This window comes from Triturus cristatus, chromosome 11 (genome assembly GCF_964204655.1).
Source record: "Triturus cristatus chromosome 11, aTriCri1.1, whole genome shotgun sequence".
In the NCBI taxonomy this organism is placed as follows: domain Eukaryota; kingdom Metazoa; phylum Chordata; class Amphibia; order Caudata; family Salamandridae; genus Triturus; species Triturus cristatus.
In genome coordinates, this window is record NC_140594.1 from 738,538,065 (window position 1) to 738,552,071 (window position 14,007).

Genomic DNA, 14,007 nt, shown 5'->3' on the forward strand with positions numbered 1-14,007 from the left:
GTTTACCTGGCGATGACAGGCAATGAAAAACAATTGTATGTCCACCCATCCTAATTAGACAGACATATAGCCAATTCTCCGACGGCCCTTAATCTGTTGGGCTGTTGGAGAAGTGTGGTCACTGCAAAGATGAAGTAGTCTCCATCGTGGTCTAACTATTGTCTGCCCAGGTTTAAATTCGGCAGGTGAACCATCATGTTGGTGGTAGGCACACTTCGTCGTCATTGCGACCAGAATATTGTTACTGCCAACATTTAAATTGGTCTCTTTGTTTCCACATACAGAGCAACCTATAACCTATAGGTAATCATCCATTCTTTTGTCGGTATCAATTTCTACCACGATCCCATTTGCTGTGTGTCTTTTACAGGGCTTCTTTGAGGAAGAGGAGGGGAAAGAATACATCTACAAAGAACCCAAGTTGACAGCCCTGTCTGAAATATCTCAGAGATTGCTGAAGTTGTATGCTGATAAGTTTGGAGCAGACAACGTAAAGATAATCCAAGATTCAAACAAGGTATGAAATACATAATGTTTGCTCAGTGCAGCTTTTTACTATGTGAATGCAAAGTAAAAAATGTAGCAGAATTTTTATTTTCTTAAAAATGACTCTGAAACAGTCTTTTAGTCTTGCAGTGCAAAAACAAAGGGGCATATTTACAAGCCCCTTGCGCCACTGGAGCGTCATGTTTTTTTACGCTTGAGTGGCACACAGTGCAGGCCCATAGCTACAAGCCCACGCAAAGCCACCCTGCGTGGCTTTTCATGGCCTAGTAGATAAGGTGTAAGGCCATTCAGCGCAAATCGCTTTGTTGCGGCAGGGAGGCATGCCATTGGTGTTGCTGTGCGTGTTCCCACGCAACACCCATGGATTTTAACACTGCCCTAAATTTACAACCTGCATGATTCTGGGGCAGCACCAAAATCTTACACCTCCCCACAGCAGACGTAACGAGGAGAAATGTTTACATTTCTCCTCTTTCCACGTGGGCTGCATTCTGCAGCACACATAGAATGAGGAAAATGCCTTCTGTGATTGTTTTTGTGCAAGAAGATGCCCCATCCTGCACAAAAACAATCATACCAACAGCACAGACACCCTTGCACCATGGTGAAAGCGTGCCTGCATTCGCGCACATCTGCAATTTTCGCGCCGGCTGACAGACAGGAATGCACTGTAGCTTGTAAATACAGGGCATTTCTGTCCTTTCGAATTGGCGCAGGGCAGCTCAGCAGAATTACTTGTGGCGCTTTCTAAATATTCCCCTAAGTTTGCAAAAGCTGCTGTACTAACTAATGTAATAGTAGGAAATTCACTTTCCCTGTAAAACAAGAACCATCAGCCTGCGGAAATTTTAAGGTGATTGCTCTCCAGAATAAATGCTCAGCCGAATGCAATGACTTCATTGTTTCTCAATGTGAACTGTCTCTTTTTATCTTAAAAAAACAAGTACAATTGTAAACAATGGGCAGAATCAAAAGTCAGATTTGCTTTGAACTCTGTGAAATAAAGACTCAAAGACAAGTCTATCGCAGATATTCCACAACCAAAGACATATTTACCCTGTGTTTGTAGGTCATAATATCAAGTAGGAAGTATTATCCTACCATAATATCATAGGCAAAATATTGAGTACCAAAATATCAAGGAGGTAAGTGGATCTGTAGTATAGATTTACTATTCTTAGCTCCTCATCTATGTACCTTGAAGATATATGTATTGCCAAGGCATGTATATGTGGAGTTAAGTATAGTAAACCTCTAGCTTCTTATATATACTTACCTTGTTAATATTTTGGTGCTCGATATTTTTATGGCAGGACAATATTTCCTACTCTATGTTCTGTACCTCCACTTGTCCTGCTGGGGCTCTTCACTGTGATATGGCTCACATGTTTTAATGGCTTAAAATTAAAATGTATTTGCATTTTTATAGATTGTCAGTAAAAACACTTTGAACCCTATTACGATTTGGGGTATTTCACCTGGAACAATAACTTCGGCAAAATACTCAAGTCATAATTCCAATTGTGTCTGGGTCTGCAATTATCAGGTCAAAAAACGTTATATCTGATCATTTCGGGCCCGTACAGCAGAGTGGTCAAGGTTGCTGCAGGGGTATGGGCTGGTGGCAGTGTTGTATAGTTGAAAGGATACAAATTTAATAAATAAAATGGCATTCACAAGGAGGTATCTCAGGTTGTGGATCATCTTCATAGTTTCCAATCTGCTTTTTCAGAGGAGACACTTATGTTTCAGCCCCCCAACACTTCACTCTCTGCAATTGGACCATTACTTTCAGCCTCCTCCAGACTATCTTTATTAGAAGTAGCCTTAAGGTCAATGTTATAGATGGTGGTTTTGAGGTCAAGGAACAGGTATTTCCTTTGGCAGTGGTTGATCAAAAAGGCATATGCACACCCATCCCTGTCATAGTGATGCTGTGGAGATGACATCAGCAGAGGGAAGAAGAATTCTATTTTATGGGCACCTTCACTGCCAACCTCTTTGGGGGCCTCCTTTACACAAGGGGTGATCCACTCTGTCTGAATGTTCCGCAATGCAAAGATGTTGCTGCATGTATAGATGATTGGAAAGCCAATCAGTTTACTTCACCCTTAATTAGTGGTGTTCGTTATGCTGACAGCATCTCATGGGCTCCATAGCCCAGACTCTGTCCTGCACTTTCTCTCCTGTTAACTCTTCCAGCGTACACTGCTGCTGTGCTCGGTCAGCAGCAAGAGGGAGTGGTACTGGTATATCATGTTCATCATGAGATGCAGGGTCTGCTTGCATGTTCTCCAGTCCTGACCTTGGGAGGATGATGTCCTCTGACTCTTGGAACACACAGGATGGGCATCTTTGGCAACTCTGCCAATACATTACTCTTCTGCACTGCGCCAGCGTTTCATTTTGAAAAGAGCAAAGCAGCAGGAGGGAAGATATTCACCAAAGGTTTTTTGGGTGTGGCAGCATTGTTGGCTGCAAGATCAGATGATCTTGTGACTCAGAGGTTCCTCTGCTTGGATCTATGAAGGTCACTACACACTCTTTGCCCCCTTACTCAGACCCAGCCTTGCGGCAGGAGCTGTACATGAGCTTCTAGGAAGCACATCTATCCGAGAGCCCAGCATGGTCCACCTCCAAATCATTCCATGCTAGCGTTTTGAAGGGTAAAGCAGTCCATTTCAGGTGGCAAGGCTCTAGGCAGTCCTAATAACTTTCTCAGGCATTCCACGCTCAGATTCTGTCATTTACAATGTAGTTCATTTCCGGGGAACATGCCTTGTGACTACAAACGTATCACTGACTTCCATCCATCCAAAAACTAAGATGGAAGGTGTCTCAGTGGTGAATAACTCCAATAACTCCAGCCATATCTTGGCAATTTCGGCAAACTAAGCCTCATAGGAAATCTGCTCTCCTGAGTCTCTAACTATTCCAGATCTTCTACTTTGCAAATATGCACCAAGAGCTATGAGGACTCCCCTCCCCCAATAGAAGCGTGATGCAGAGGTCTGTAGAAACCCAGGTATTCTACTTGGAGGCCATCTTGGCGTATTCCTACCCTTTTCTGGCCATTGCATTGTAAGGCCTTTAAGTTAGCCGATTGCTTGTGCATGAGGTGAGACCCGGACTCAAATATAAATGCATCATAGAGTCATTATCCAAGTATGACACTTCCTATTTCTAAAAATCTGATTAAGAGTTAGCAATGTATGCAACGACCAGCACGTGGTAAACTTCTCCTTATTCATACCTTCTGGCAACACGCGTTGGAGCTTTATGCCTCGAATTTGGAGGAGTCAGCCAATAAGGAGAAGTTTACTACGTGCTGGTCGTTGCATACATTGCTAACTCTTAATCGGATTTTTAGAAATAGGAAGCGTCATACTTGGATAATGACTCTATGGAGATATTGATTATTTAAGGATCACCTTTATTATATATCTGCTTGAGCCCTGAGGAAGTCTTTTGGAAAATATTACCTTAGACAAAACACATGTTGGCTGAACGTTTTGAGAACAAAGTTTGTGTTTAAACAAGTCTTCCAAGAAAAACGACAGAATCTGAAAATAAAGATTGTGGATGAATATTGGACAATATTATTTCTTATGTACATGTGCTTGAAAATTTCTATCATTTAATATAGAGACATATATTTCTGAATATTGTTCAGGGAATCAATATGTGTTTAAACTTTTAGCAATTGCTTGCAATTGTAGATTAGCAGCATGGGGTGGTGGCTGCTTGAATTTCCCTTTGATGCATAAAAACTTAGTAATTTGGCTGTGGATATTGTTAACCACCAGACTGTGCGCAGTCTAGACCTCACTACCCGCCAGTAAGTATTATCAAATATAAATGCCCTTGACATAGACTCACCTAATATCAGGCAGCATATTTATCACAATTCAAAACAGTTTTAAGCATATTAGTTATAGGAGCGAGCCACACCACTGGTAAAGGCCTTGTTCATTTTTTTATTTCGTTTATGTATGAATCGCTCATTACCTACATTAATTCTAGGTCATGACTTTTTTAACTCACCCAGCTGCATAACTGTTTGTACTGTCTTTAATCCAAGCTCTCATATTTGTTTGAGGAAAAGTGAAATACACGGATGGGATAAATAGTGCGGACTATGCAGTCATGGGGACAGGCTGCAGCAGGGAAATAAACAGGTGTTGGCAATTGCTCTGTGCCACTAGTAGTAGTAGTACTATCTTTATTCGGTTCAATAACCATCAAAGTATACACAACAACAAATAAAACAAGTGCACTAGTACACAATAAACGAGAGAAATAGTACTTGTAGTTCATTTCTAAAAAGGGTGACTGTTGGAAAGTGGGTTATTGGTAGGGGTAAATGTAGGTCTGCCACTGGCAATAAGGCCACTAACACATGATAGGACTCAGCATAGGTCTTAAAAAATTATTCCTATGCTCAACCCATTTCAGTGAATAATTAAGACACAACTCATAATAAAAATCCAACACCAATTTATAAATATATGAAATATTTTTATCTTTAAAATGACACCAACATGACAAACATCCAATGTAGGGAACCGTAGATATGAATTTTCAAACATTTAATAAAATATAGCACTTAGAAGATTATAGCACCATATTGTGATACCTGCTCGCGATAGACCGGACCAAAGTCAAAGTTTCAGGCTGGGGGCGATGGAGCCCTGAGCGGCTACAGCTCACGGCAGGTCCCGGTCTCAGTTTCTACCTTCACACTTAGAAACTTTTCTGGAGCTTTTCTTCCCGATGGTCCTCAAAGCTCCCAGCCAGTCCAGATCCGGTGAGGGTTCGCTGGGTTGACTTGTGATGAGGTCCCAGTCAACTTCCCTGTAGCGGACTTAGAAAATATTTCAAGATTGCTTCAGCGGGACACCCCAGGAATCCAGGCCGACACGCGATGGAAGGCAGGCGGCTTGGCTCTCGCGGTTGCTCCCGGTCACCTTTTATACGAGCGGACTTAGAAACTTTTCTGGAGCTTTTTCTCACGGGGTCTCTCGATGCTCCTCATGTAGCTGGATCCGGTGAGGGTTTGCCGGTTTTAGTTTTCTTTTAGTCCTGGTCAAACTCTGGAAGTTGGACCCATGGAGCTTTTAGCGGGACGAACCTGGATGGCTTGGCCGGATTGCGGTTGAAGGCAGACGGCCTGGCTGACCAGGTTGAGTCAGTTCCTCTATGGAACTTTTTTTCAAAGTTTCTCCAAAGTTCTCCAAACTTCTTGAACTTCTTCCTGAAGGTCCTCAAGGGGTCCCAGAGTGTCTCAAACTTTCTCCAAGGGTCTGAAAGCTCCAAGATGGTCCTTGAAAGTTGAGGATATCAATTCCCACAATCCACTGGTACAAAATCATTACAAATCCACTGATGGTTCTCCAAGGTGTATATTTAGTTGGTGATGTTCCAGTTGAGCTCTTTTAACCTGTAGCTTTCAGGGAGTCCACTCTTTAGTTATTTTTCAGCAAAATAATTCACAGGGCTGTAGTTTCAGATGGCGCAGTTTGCAGAGGTCAGGCCTTAGAAATCTTTGCACAGCAAAACTTCTCAGCAGGGCACTTCTTACTTCAGTAAGTTTCAAGCAGCAGATCTGGAGGGCTCTGCCCCTCTCAGATACTTATTCCAAGTTATCTGGGTCATGCAGGAGGTCACTTCTGACCAATGGGAGCAGGGTAACTCCTCAAAGTTATGACCACATCCTGTAGAGTGTGGCAGTATTTTGTCCCAGAGCACATCAAATCTTCTAAATCCATAATGGCTAATTTTCCAGCAAGGAGGTAAGAGCTGGCTAAACACACCCCTAGGATGGCTAATTTACTTAGACTCTCCCCCCTGCATCTGCTCATACCTTCCTTAATCCTTCCATCTGTCTGAGGTGGTAAGTTCAGAGCTGTAAATGACACTGGCCTCTGCTCTCCTCTTTGAAGTCCATGGTTTACGACTCCTCCCCCTGGCCTGGAATTCCTATGGAACAGCACACTGCCCTGCCAGCAGAGCTGGTTAACCCCAGGGGCTCTTTATCACCTCTTCAAGGCAGCCTGGCTAATCCACTTAACTCTGACCAATCAGGGCAGACCACTGGAAGGCTGAATTTGGACTTACAAACAAGAAAGTCTTATAACTTCTTGTATGTACACTTTAGGAGAAATTCAACAATATGATATTGTTGGATTTAATAATACCACTCTGGGAAGTCTTTGAATGGCATTTCTATCCCTCTCCTATCCATAGTTATTAATCAATAACGTCCTAACATGTTAACCTATGTAACAGGGGATTTGCACTGGGGAAAATGACTTGGGCCATTTTTCGAGCATCAGGACTTACAAAAACATATTTTATAAGTACTTGCCTTATATCTACAGGAACCCCACCCCATGTGCAACTAGGGAAGACTTTAGGGGTTCTGAATCTGTAGAAATATTGCAGATCCTCCCTCTACAGTGTTCATAGCATCAAAGTCGGATTTGAGTAGCACTGTACCACAATGTGGGGAGAGAAATGTGAAATTTCACTTTACAAAGGCATATAAAACTCATTTTATAAGAGCATACCTTATAAATACCAGACCCCCCACCCCTGGGATACCTAGGGGAGACCCGGGGGGTCCCTACGATGTCAAAACATTGTACATTATCCATTTTAAGTGCTCCAAACACCAAGTCGAGTTTGGGCACAATTTACTTTTTAAAAGCAGTCCTGGCACCCAGTTCTACTTTTAAACTGACGTCAGGCTTCAGCAGTGCACACATGCAAGTGCAAAAAGAGCTGCTGGCCTTTAAACTGCCATGTCCCACGGTACTAGGGACTTCTAGGTAGTTTATATACCCCTGCTCTATTATATACTAGGGGCTTATAGGGTAGGTCATGCCAATCACAGGGGTACCCCACCATACCATTGTGTACCCTAGGGTATGTAGGTGTTTTAACTATATTCTAATGTGTCTCTTTCAGCGTAGCACTGGCCCTGGGCCTGGTTAGGCAGAGCCCAGAGTCAGTCAAAGTTAGTTACCACCAGCATCAGTCAGCAAAAAGTTGGGGGGTGCCCAGGATGAATTTGCAACAGGGACCTATATGCACCCTGCTACAGCATGACCACAATGTCCTTGTTAAAATTGCGCACAAAAAGATTGTTAAAACTTTTCTAAAAGTTCATAATACAATTCATTATATTCCTCCAGGCAGTAAAATATGTTACAATTCACACTTGACCGTGCAAAATGTGACAGATACTAAAGTGCAAGATAATATTAAAATATGTGTTACTTAGAGGATAAACAAAACAGATAGCTTAACGCCGCCTGTACATTTACAACATTAGCCTCGGATGTGCAATGGGGACAGTGCAACAATTAGATAAAGTAACCGTGCATAGTGCAAATAGATAATTAGGTTACAATACATCAAGTAAAGCAATCAGCTAGTAAACATAGGAATCTATAGCATTTAAAACTTTTAGGGCCAGATGTAGGATAAAGCAGTTTAGTGAATCCTTAATAGCGAATTTTAAGGAATCGCTATTAAGGACTCGCAAAATGCTATGTAGGTAGGAATCGCAATAATTTTTGCGATTCCTACACATTCCTTATTTGCGACTCGCAAATTGCGAGTCACAAATAAGGAATGGCTTCCCATCCATTCCTATGGGCCAAGAGGCCCATAGGAATGAATGGGAATTGCGCACGCAATTTGTGAGTATCCAGTAGGTACTCGCAAATTGCACGCGCAATTTCAAGGGTGCAAGGGTTCCAGAAGGACACCCTGTTGCACCCCTGAATTGTGCATGTGTGCACATGTGGTGCACATACATGCCCTAAGGGCATGTATGTGTGCCACATGGCACTTTGAAAAAAGCAAAAAAGTGCTTTTTCAAAGGAAATCGCAACTTAACACCAACTTGAAGTTGGTGGTAATTTGTGATTCCTTAAGGCATTATCGCAATTTGCAATGCCTACTAGCATAGCATTTAGGGAATCGCAAATTGCGATTTCCTAAATGCTTGCGCAAATTAAGGAATCACAATTTTTGTGATTCCTTATTTTGCAAGTAGGTATTTGCCTACCTATATAGCACAGAGCTCAATAGCGATCGCAAACGCTGATATTCTGCGAATTTCAGCATTTGCGATCGCTATTTTGCTTATCGCTATTTTGCTTGCTACATCTGTCCCTTAGTCTCTTGTACCACATCACTTGTAATATTTACTAACAGCAAACAATATTTTTAGCGATGTGTCACTTTTTAAAATTCCGAAAGCTTCCAGGTGACTGCTAGTAACCAAGGCGCGGCAAATTGGAACTAGCCATTTGCGGTTTATGGAATGGTCCTCCCTGCAGAAGAATAGTACATGTTTCTAATCTTCGTTACTTAAACCACATATGGGACAAATTTTGAGATCTTGGTAAGTACACCATTTTCTTGTGAAGGACCTCAGTGGTAGGAATCCATAACGGAATCTTATGTACAACTTACTAGTTGAAAATGGATATAAAGGAATTCTTCATGCATGGGGGTAAACTAATGATCTAAAAAAGTGCTGATTACAGACCCGTTATTGGTATTCGTAACATAACGGTCATTCATATACTCTGAGTATCGATTTTTTTAACAGTTTAACGCCTCTAGCTGCATAACTCTGTTTGTACTGTCTTTAATCCAAGTTCTCATATTTGTTTGAGGAAAAGTGAAATACACGAATGGGATAAATAGTGCGGGCTACGCAGTCATGGGGAAAGGCTACAGCAGGGAAATGAAGCAGGTGTTGGCAGTTGCTCTGTGCCTCTACATTTTTATCCTTCTGATTCGGCATGTTTGTGTTTATCTCATTTTTTTTTCAAATTTAACAGACTTGTTCTTCCTAAACCCCTGCTGCTTTCCTTATGTGCTTCTCCTGTTTTTAGGTTGAGCCTCTGCAAGACCTTTTGTAATCTCTACTGTAGGCTTTTGGCACACCCATCATTATCATTTGTGCGTTGCTGGGCCATTCAGAAATTCTGCATTCTTATTGGTGCATTCGTGGTATGTGTCCGTCCTTTGGGTGCCTGGTTGATGCCCAGGCGATTTCACTAATTGTTCCTTCGAGTAAGCCATCACAATGAGTGTATGGTTCCTCCTGGTCGGCCATCACTTCACAGATGTGCTTTTCACTTTTATTTCAGCAGCGGGGCGTCGGTGTGCATACTTCTGTAGTCCTTTGTTTGTTTGTTTGTTTTTTCTGATTTCAAGCTCCGGAGCGTCATTCTGTAGTCCTTTGTTTGTTTTATACATATTGCTCCCTGTAAGTATAGATGGCTGCTACATAACTCAGGACAGAGCTGGAGACACCCCACGGTACCAGGAAGTGATGCTGCTTCGCCCCTCACCTCTCTCTGATCCTGTCTCAGTCCCAGCCGCCCTCTCCATGGGGTTCTCCTGAGGTCTGGCGGAAGACTTCATGGTGATCCCTTTCCACCACTAGGGGTCGTCACCGGTAGATAGTTAGGCCGGCACTCGCATTTGAACTAAGCATGGGCAAAGCACTACGCTACACTTGCGTAGTTTGCGAAGTTTGCGCTACTTTGCCCTACGCGAATTGCACGTAGCACAGTGAAAACACGCGTAGCGTAGTGTTGCGTAGTGCAGCGGTCATTTTTTGCTTGCTCGCGGTCCTCAACATCAAGTTGGCGACCGCGAGCAAGCAAAATGACATCCCGACGAGACTTTTTCCTCGTTCGCGAACATCAAGTTGGCGATCGCGAGCGTGGAAAATAAACTTCCTGGCGAGATTCTCAACGCGAGGAGGTCATGTTTCTCATTGCGAGTGGTCGTGTATGCTCGCGACCGCTCGCGATGAGAAACTACCAATCCGCGTTGAGAAAGCTGCTGCTCGAGTAAAAATCTACTCGAGCAGCAGAAAACTACAGCTCGCACTGTGCAAGATGCCGTTTTCAATGATTGCACAGTGCCGGTTGCTTGTCCGCACTGTGCAATCATTGAAAACGACATCTTGCACAGTGCGAACAGGGTACTACGCAGTTCGCGAAGTGCTATGCGTAGTGCGAAGTGCACTTTGCGTAGCTTCGCGAAGTGCTACTTCGCAAACTACGCCCAGGGTCAATTTTAACTCAAGCACTTTTTGAAGGCAGACACGGCGATAAACACGGCACTGCTACTCCTTTCTCAATGAGACCTGAGCCACAAGGTGCATGACGTGACCAGATGCCACTGTCGCTTTTGATGGGTGGCTCATTACAGCCTTTTCTCTGGATCCCAGAGTAGCTGGTCACTGCTGGCCAGTGCCGTGGGTGCTCCCGTTGTCATTAATGACCAATGGCTATAGATCGCTCCCATAAAGAAAACACAAAGTTTTCCTTTAAACCCTAACTTTCCAATTGTAACTTGGACAATTGATGAAGTCTTTCTGTAGGTGGTGGCATTGTTTGACTTAGGGCATGATTTAGGGCATTGGTTTGGCTCCAGATTTATTTTCGAATATCACACTCAGTGTCCCAAACAACTGTGACTATGATTTGTTCTCACAAACAGTCGAAGCCTGTTAGATCTGGGGGTCTCTAGTTGGCAGGGTAGGTACCACTGTCCAAGTAGGGACCCTTGCTTCTAGTCAGGGAAAGGGGGATACACTGTTAAGATAACCCCTGCTCACCCTCTAGGTAGCTTGGCCTGAGCAGTCTAGGCTATCAAAGGCAATGTGTAAAGTATTTTTACCAACACTCACAGTAACACAGTGAAAACACCACAGATTTACTCCACACCAGTTTTAGAAAAATAAGGTACCTTTACTAAAAACTTCACAAGACCAAATACTACAGAAAAACAAACATACAATTAAAAAGGTTACTTTAAAGATAGTTCAAGAGTTCGCAAAAAGTACTCCAGGATGTAAAAATCAGTGTCCTGCACAATGCGACTCTCAATGCATAAAATGCGACACTCTCGTGCCCAACAGTACCTGTAGTTGCGCTAAGGTTCCCAAAAGCTATAACAATGAAGATGGCAAAGGCGATGCGATACTCCTGAGACCTTGGGGAGGCTTTGCAGCAGCCCTGCTTCATGCAGCAGAGGTGGATGCGCCGGCTCCGATCTGTAGGGGGAGGATGCGATGACTTTGGCTTTCGTTGCTTAGGTTTCTTAGGGGGAAGCTTCACGCACAGGTACGATGCGACGATCTTCGATGCGGCGCGATGCGCGGCACAGCGCTGACTTCTGGCACCGCAACCCTCGATCCGTCACGGGGCGGGACTCTGCGTCGACACACGCAGCGACTGGATACTTTCATGCACCGGCAGTGGTGCGGCCCGCAAACTGGTTCTGCGACGACCCTCGCAGCGTCAGGAATCTTCACGCACCGGGAAGATGCTCGACGCACTCGGCGATGCGGGGACTCCGGGTGCTGCGATGACGCCGCGATGAAATTCTCCTTGCACTCTCGCTCTTGCGACTCGCAACCGGATGATGCGTCCCTCAAATGGATGATGCGATGGGTACCAGTTACTCTTGTTCACGCTTCTGCTTTCCAGCTCCCAAACACAACAAAATGACCTCCTGAGGCCCCAAGACTAGGCAAGCACTCCAAGGCAGGTCAGAACTCCCTCAGCAGAGTTCCAGGGGAGCTGGTGGTGAAGTCCTTTTGTTTCTGGGACTTCTTAACAGGGAGCCAGCTCTCCTCAGGCCCTTGGAGATCAGAATCAAAAGAAGGGGACACAGCAAAGTCCTTCCCCTCTCCTTGGCAGCAAAGCAAAACAGCAAGCAGGCAGTCTTCTCCTCTTCAGTTCCTTCCAGGTTTCTCCTTGGCAGAGGTTCCTTCTTAGTTCCACAGTGATCTAAAGTTTAGGTGTCTGGGGTCCTCTTCTTATACCCCTCCAAGTCTTTGTCTCTCCTCGTTTCAGTGGGGGGATTCCCCTGCTCAAACCGGTTCCTGGGTGTGCTCTGCCCTGGAGCACCTGGTTCCTTTCAGAGTGAGGGGCAGGGTCGTTAGACGCTCAGCAGGAGGTGGAGCCTTCTTTGTGCTGGCAGAGGCAGAGTCCTCAGCCTGGCCAGCAGGGGGTGGAGCTGGCATTGTGCTGGCAGAGGCAGCCCTATTCAAACACAGGGGCTACTCCTCCCACCCATCTAGAGCAGATCTCCCTATTTACCCTGCTGCTGACTCATCCAAACTCCCGGAGCCACCTAGCCCATCACATGACACCAGTCAGCCAATCTGCACACAGGCACACAGGAAGGTTAAACAGGAGAATAGCTACTTTCTAAAAAGTGCTATTCTCACACGATGAATTTAACAACCATCTTTCTAAAAAGATGTATAATTAAATTCTGAACACCAAGATACCAAACTTGGATTTTCTATCTTGCCTTTAGGGGAAGATAGGCATGTAAACAGCCTCCCCCATTCTGTCCTATGGGCAAGATAGCCTCTCAGCAGTGAAAAACGAAAATGGCTGTAATTGACTACCAGGGCATGTTACACACCTCAGTACATGCCCTACCTTTCAGATACACTGCACCCAGCCCAGGGGGGTACCTAGGGCCGCCATAGGGATGCCTGACATGTACAGAAAGGGAAGGATAAGGCCTGGTCAGTGGTTGCACTGGCCAGGTCGACATGGCAGTCCTGGACTGCACATAGGCACTGCAAGCAGACCTAAGACATCATTTTAGTGCTACTCCTGTGGGTGGCACAATCAGTGCTGCAGCCCACTAGTAGCATTTGTACTACCAACTCTGGCACTCTCAGTGCACTTTACTAGGGCCTTTGCAGGTAGAACAAATATGCCAAACATGTATAGCCAATTACATCACAATTTCCCTAGGGAGCACTTGCACCTTGACACTGATCAGCAGTGGCAAAGTGCCCAAAGCATCTATACCAGTAAAAACGACATCCAGCATAGCATCAAAAAATACAGGAGGTAGAGGCAAAAATTCAGGGGTAACCACGCCAAAAGATGCCAGGTCTAACAAAGCCAATATCCGATCTGTAATGTTTATTTTGAAAGACACATCCACAATCAGAAAACCTGGGGAGGGGTAACATTGGAAGCCGAGATTCAACCTCTGCATGATTCTAGAAGTGGTTGTGAGGTCGTGTTGCTATTTTATAATGATTTAATATTCCATTTGCAAGCTGCCATATTGATGAACCCCTAGTCAAAAGGCATGCCCATGTTATAGTAATGTGATTAAAGTTCTCTGGTCTCTGACGTGCACAGCCTCGCTGTCATGAAGTTTCTCACTGAAGCTAGATAAGCATTTGAGATTTCCACTGTTGAAAAAGTCCCTTTTCGTTTTTCTCATGGGAAAGCGAAGCACCTGTTGGTATATTTATCTAAAATATCAGTGTCTGCTGCGTGTATTCAATCCAGCTCTCAATGTGTAGAAATACAAATATTAGGCACGTTTGTGGAGGAGCGAGCATTAGATGCTCAGTTGCTTGTAAAGGCAAAGTTCTGTCTCTGAGCGGCTGTATCCTGATATATTTTTTTCAGAAAC

The 14,007-nt window shown here is 44.2% G+C and overlaps 1 protein-coding gene across 8 annotated transcripts in view; it reads left to right on the top strand.

Moving 5' to 3' along the window:
* Window positions 1-14,007, top strand: part of DOCK10 (dedicator of cytokinesis 10) — a 1,791,775-nt gene that overhangs the window by 1,706,924 nt on the left and 70,844 nt on the right. For all 8 annotated transcript variants that reach the window (XM_085634396.1, XM_085634392.1, XM_085634394.1 and 5 more), the window contains one exon: window positions 371-517. In XM_085634396.1, the coding sequence (XP_085490522.1) occupies window positions 371-517 (147 nt within the window). The remainder of the gene's footprint in view (window positions 1-370; window positions 518-14,007) is intronic.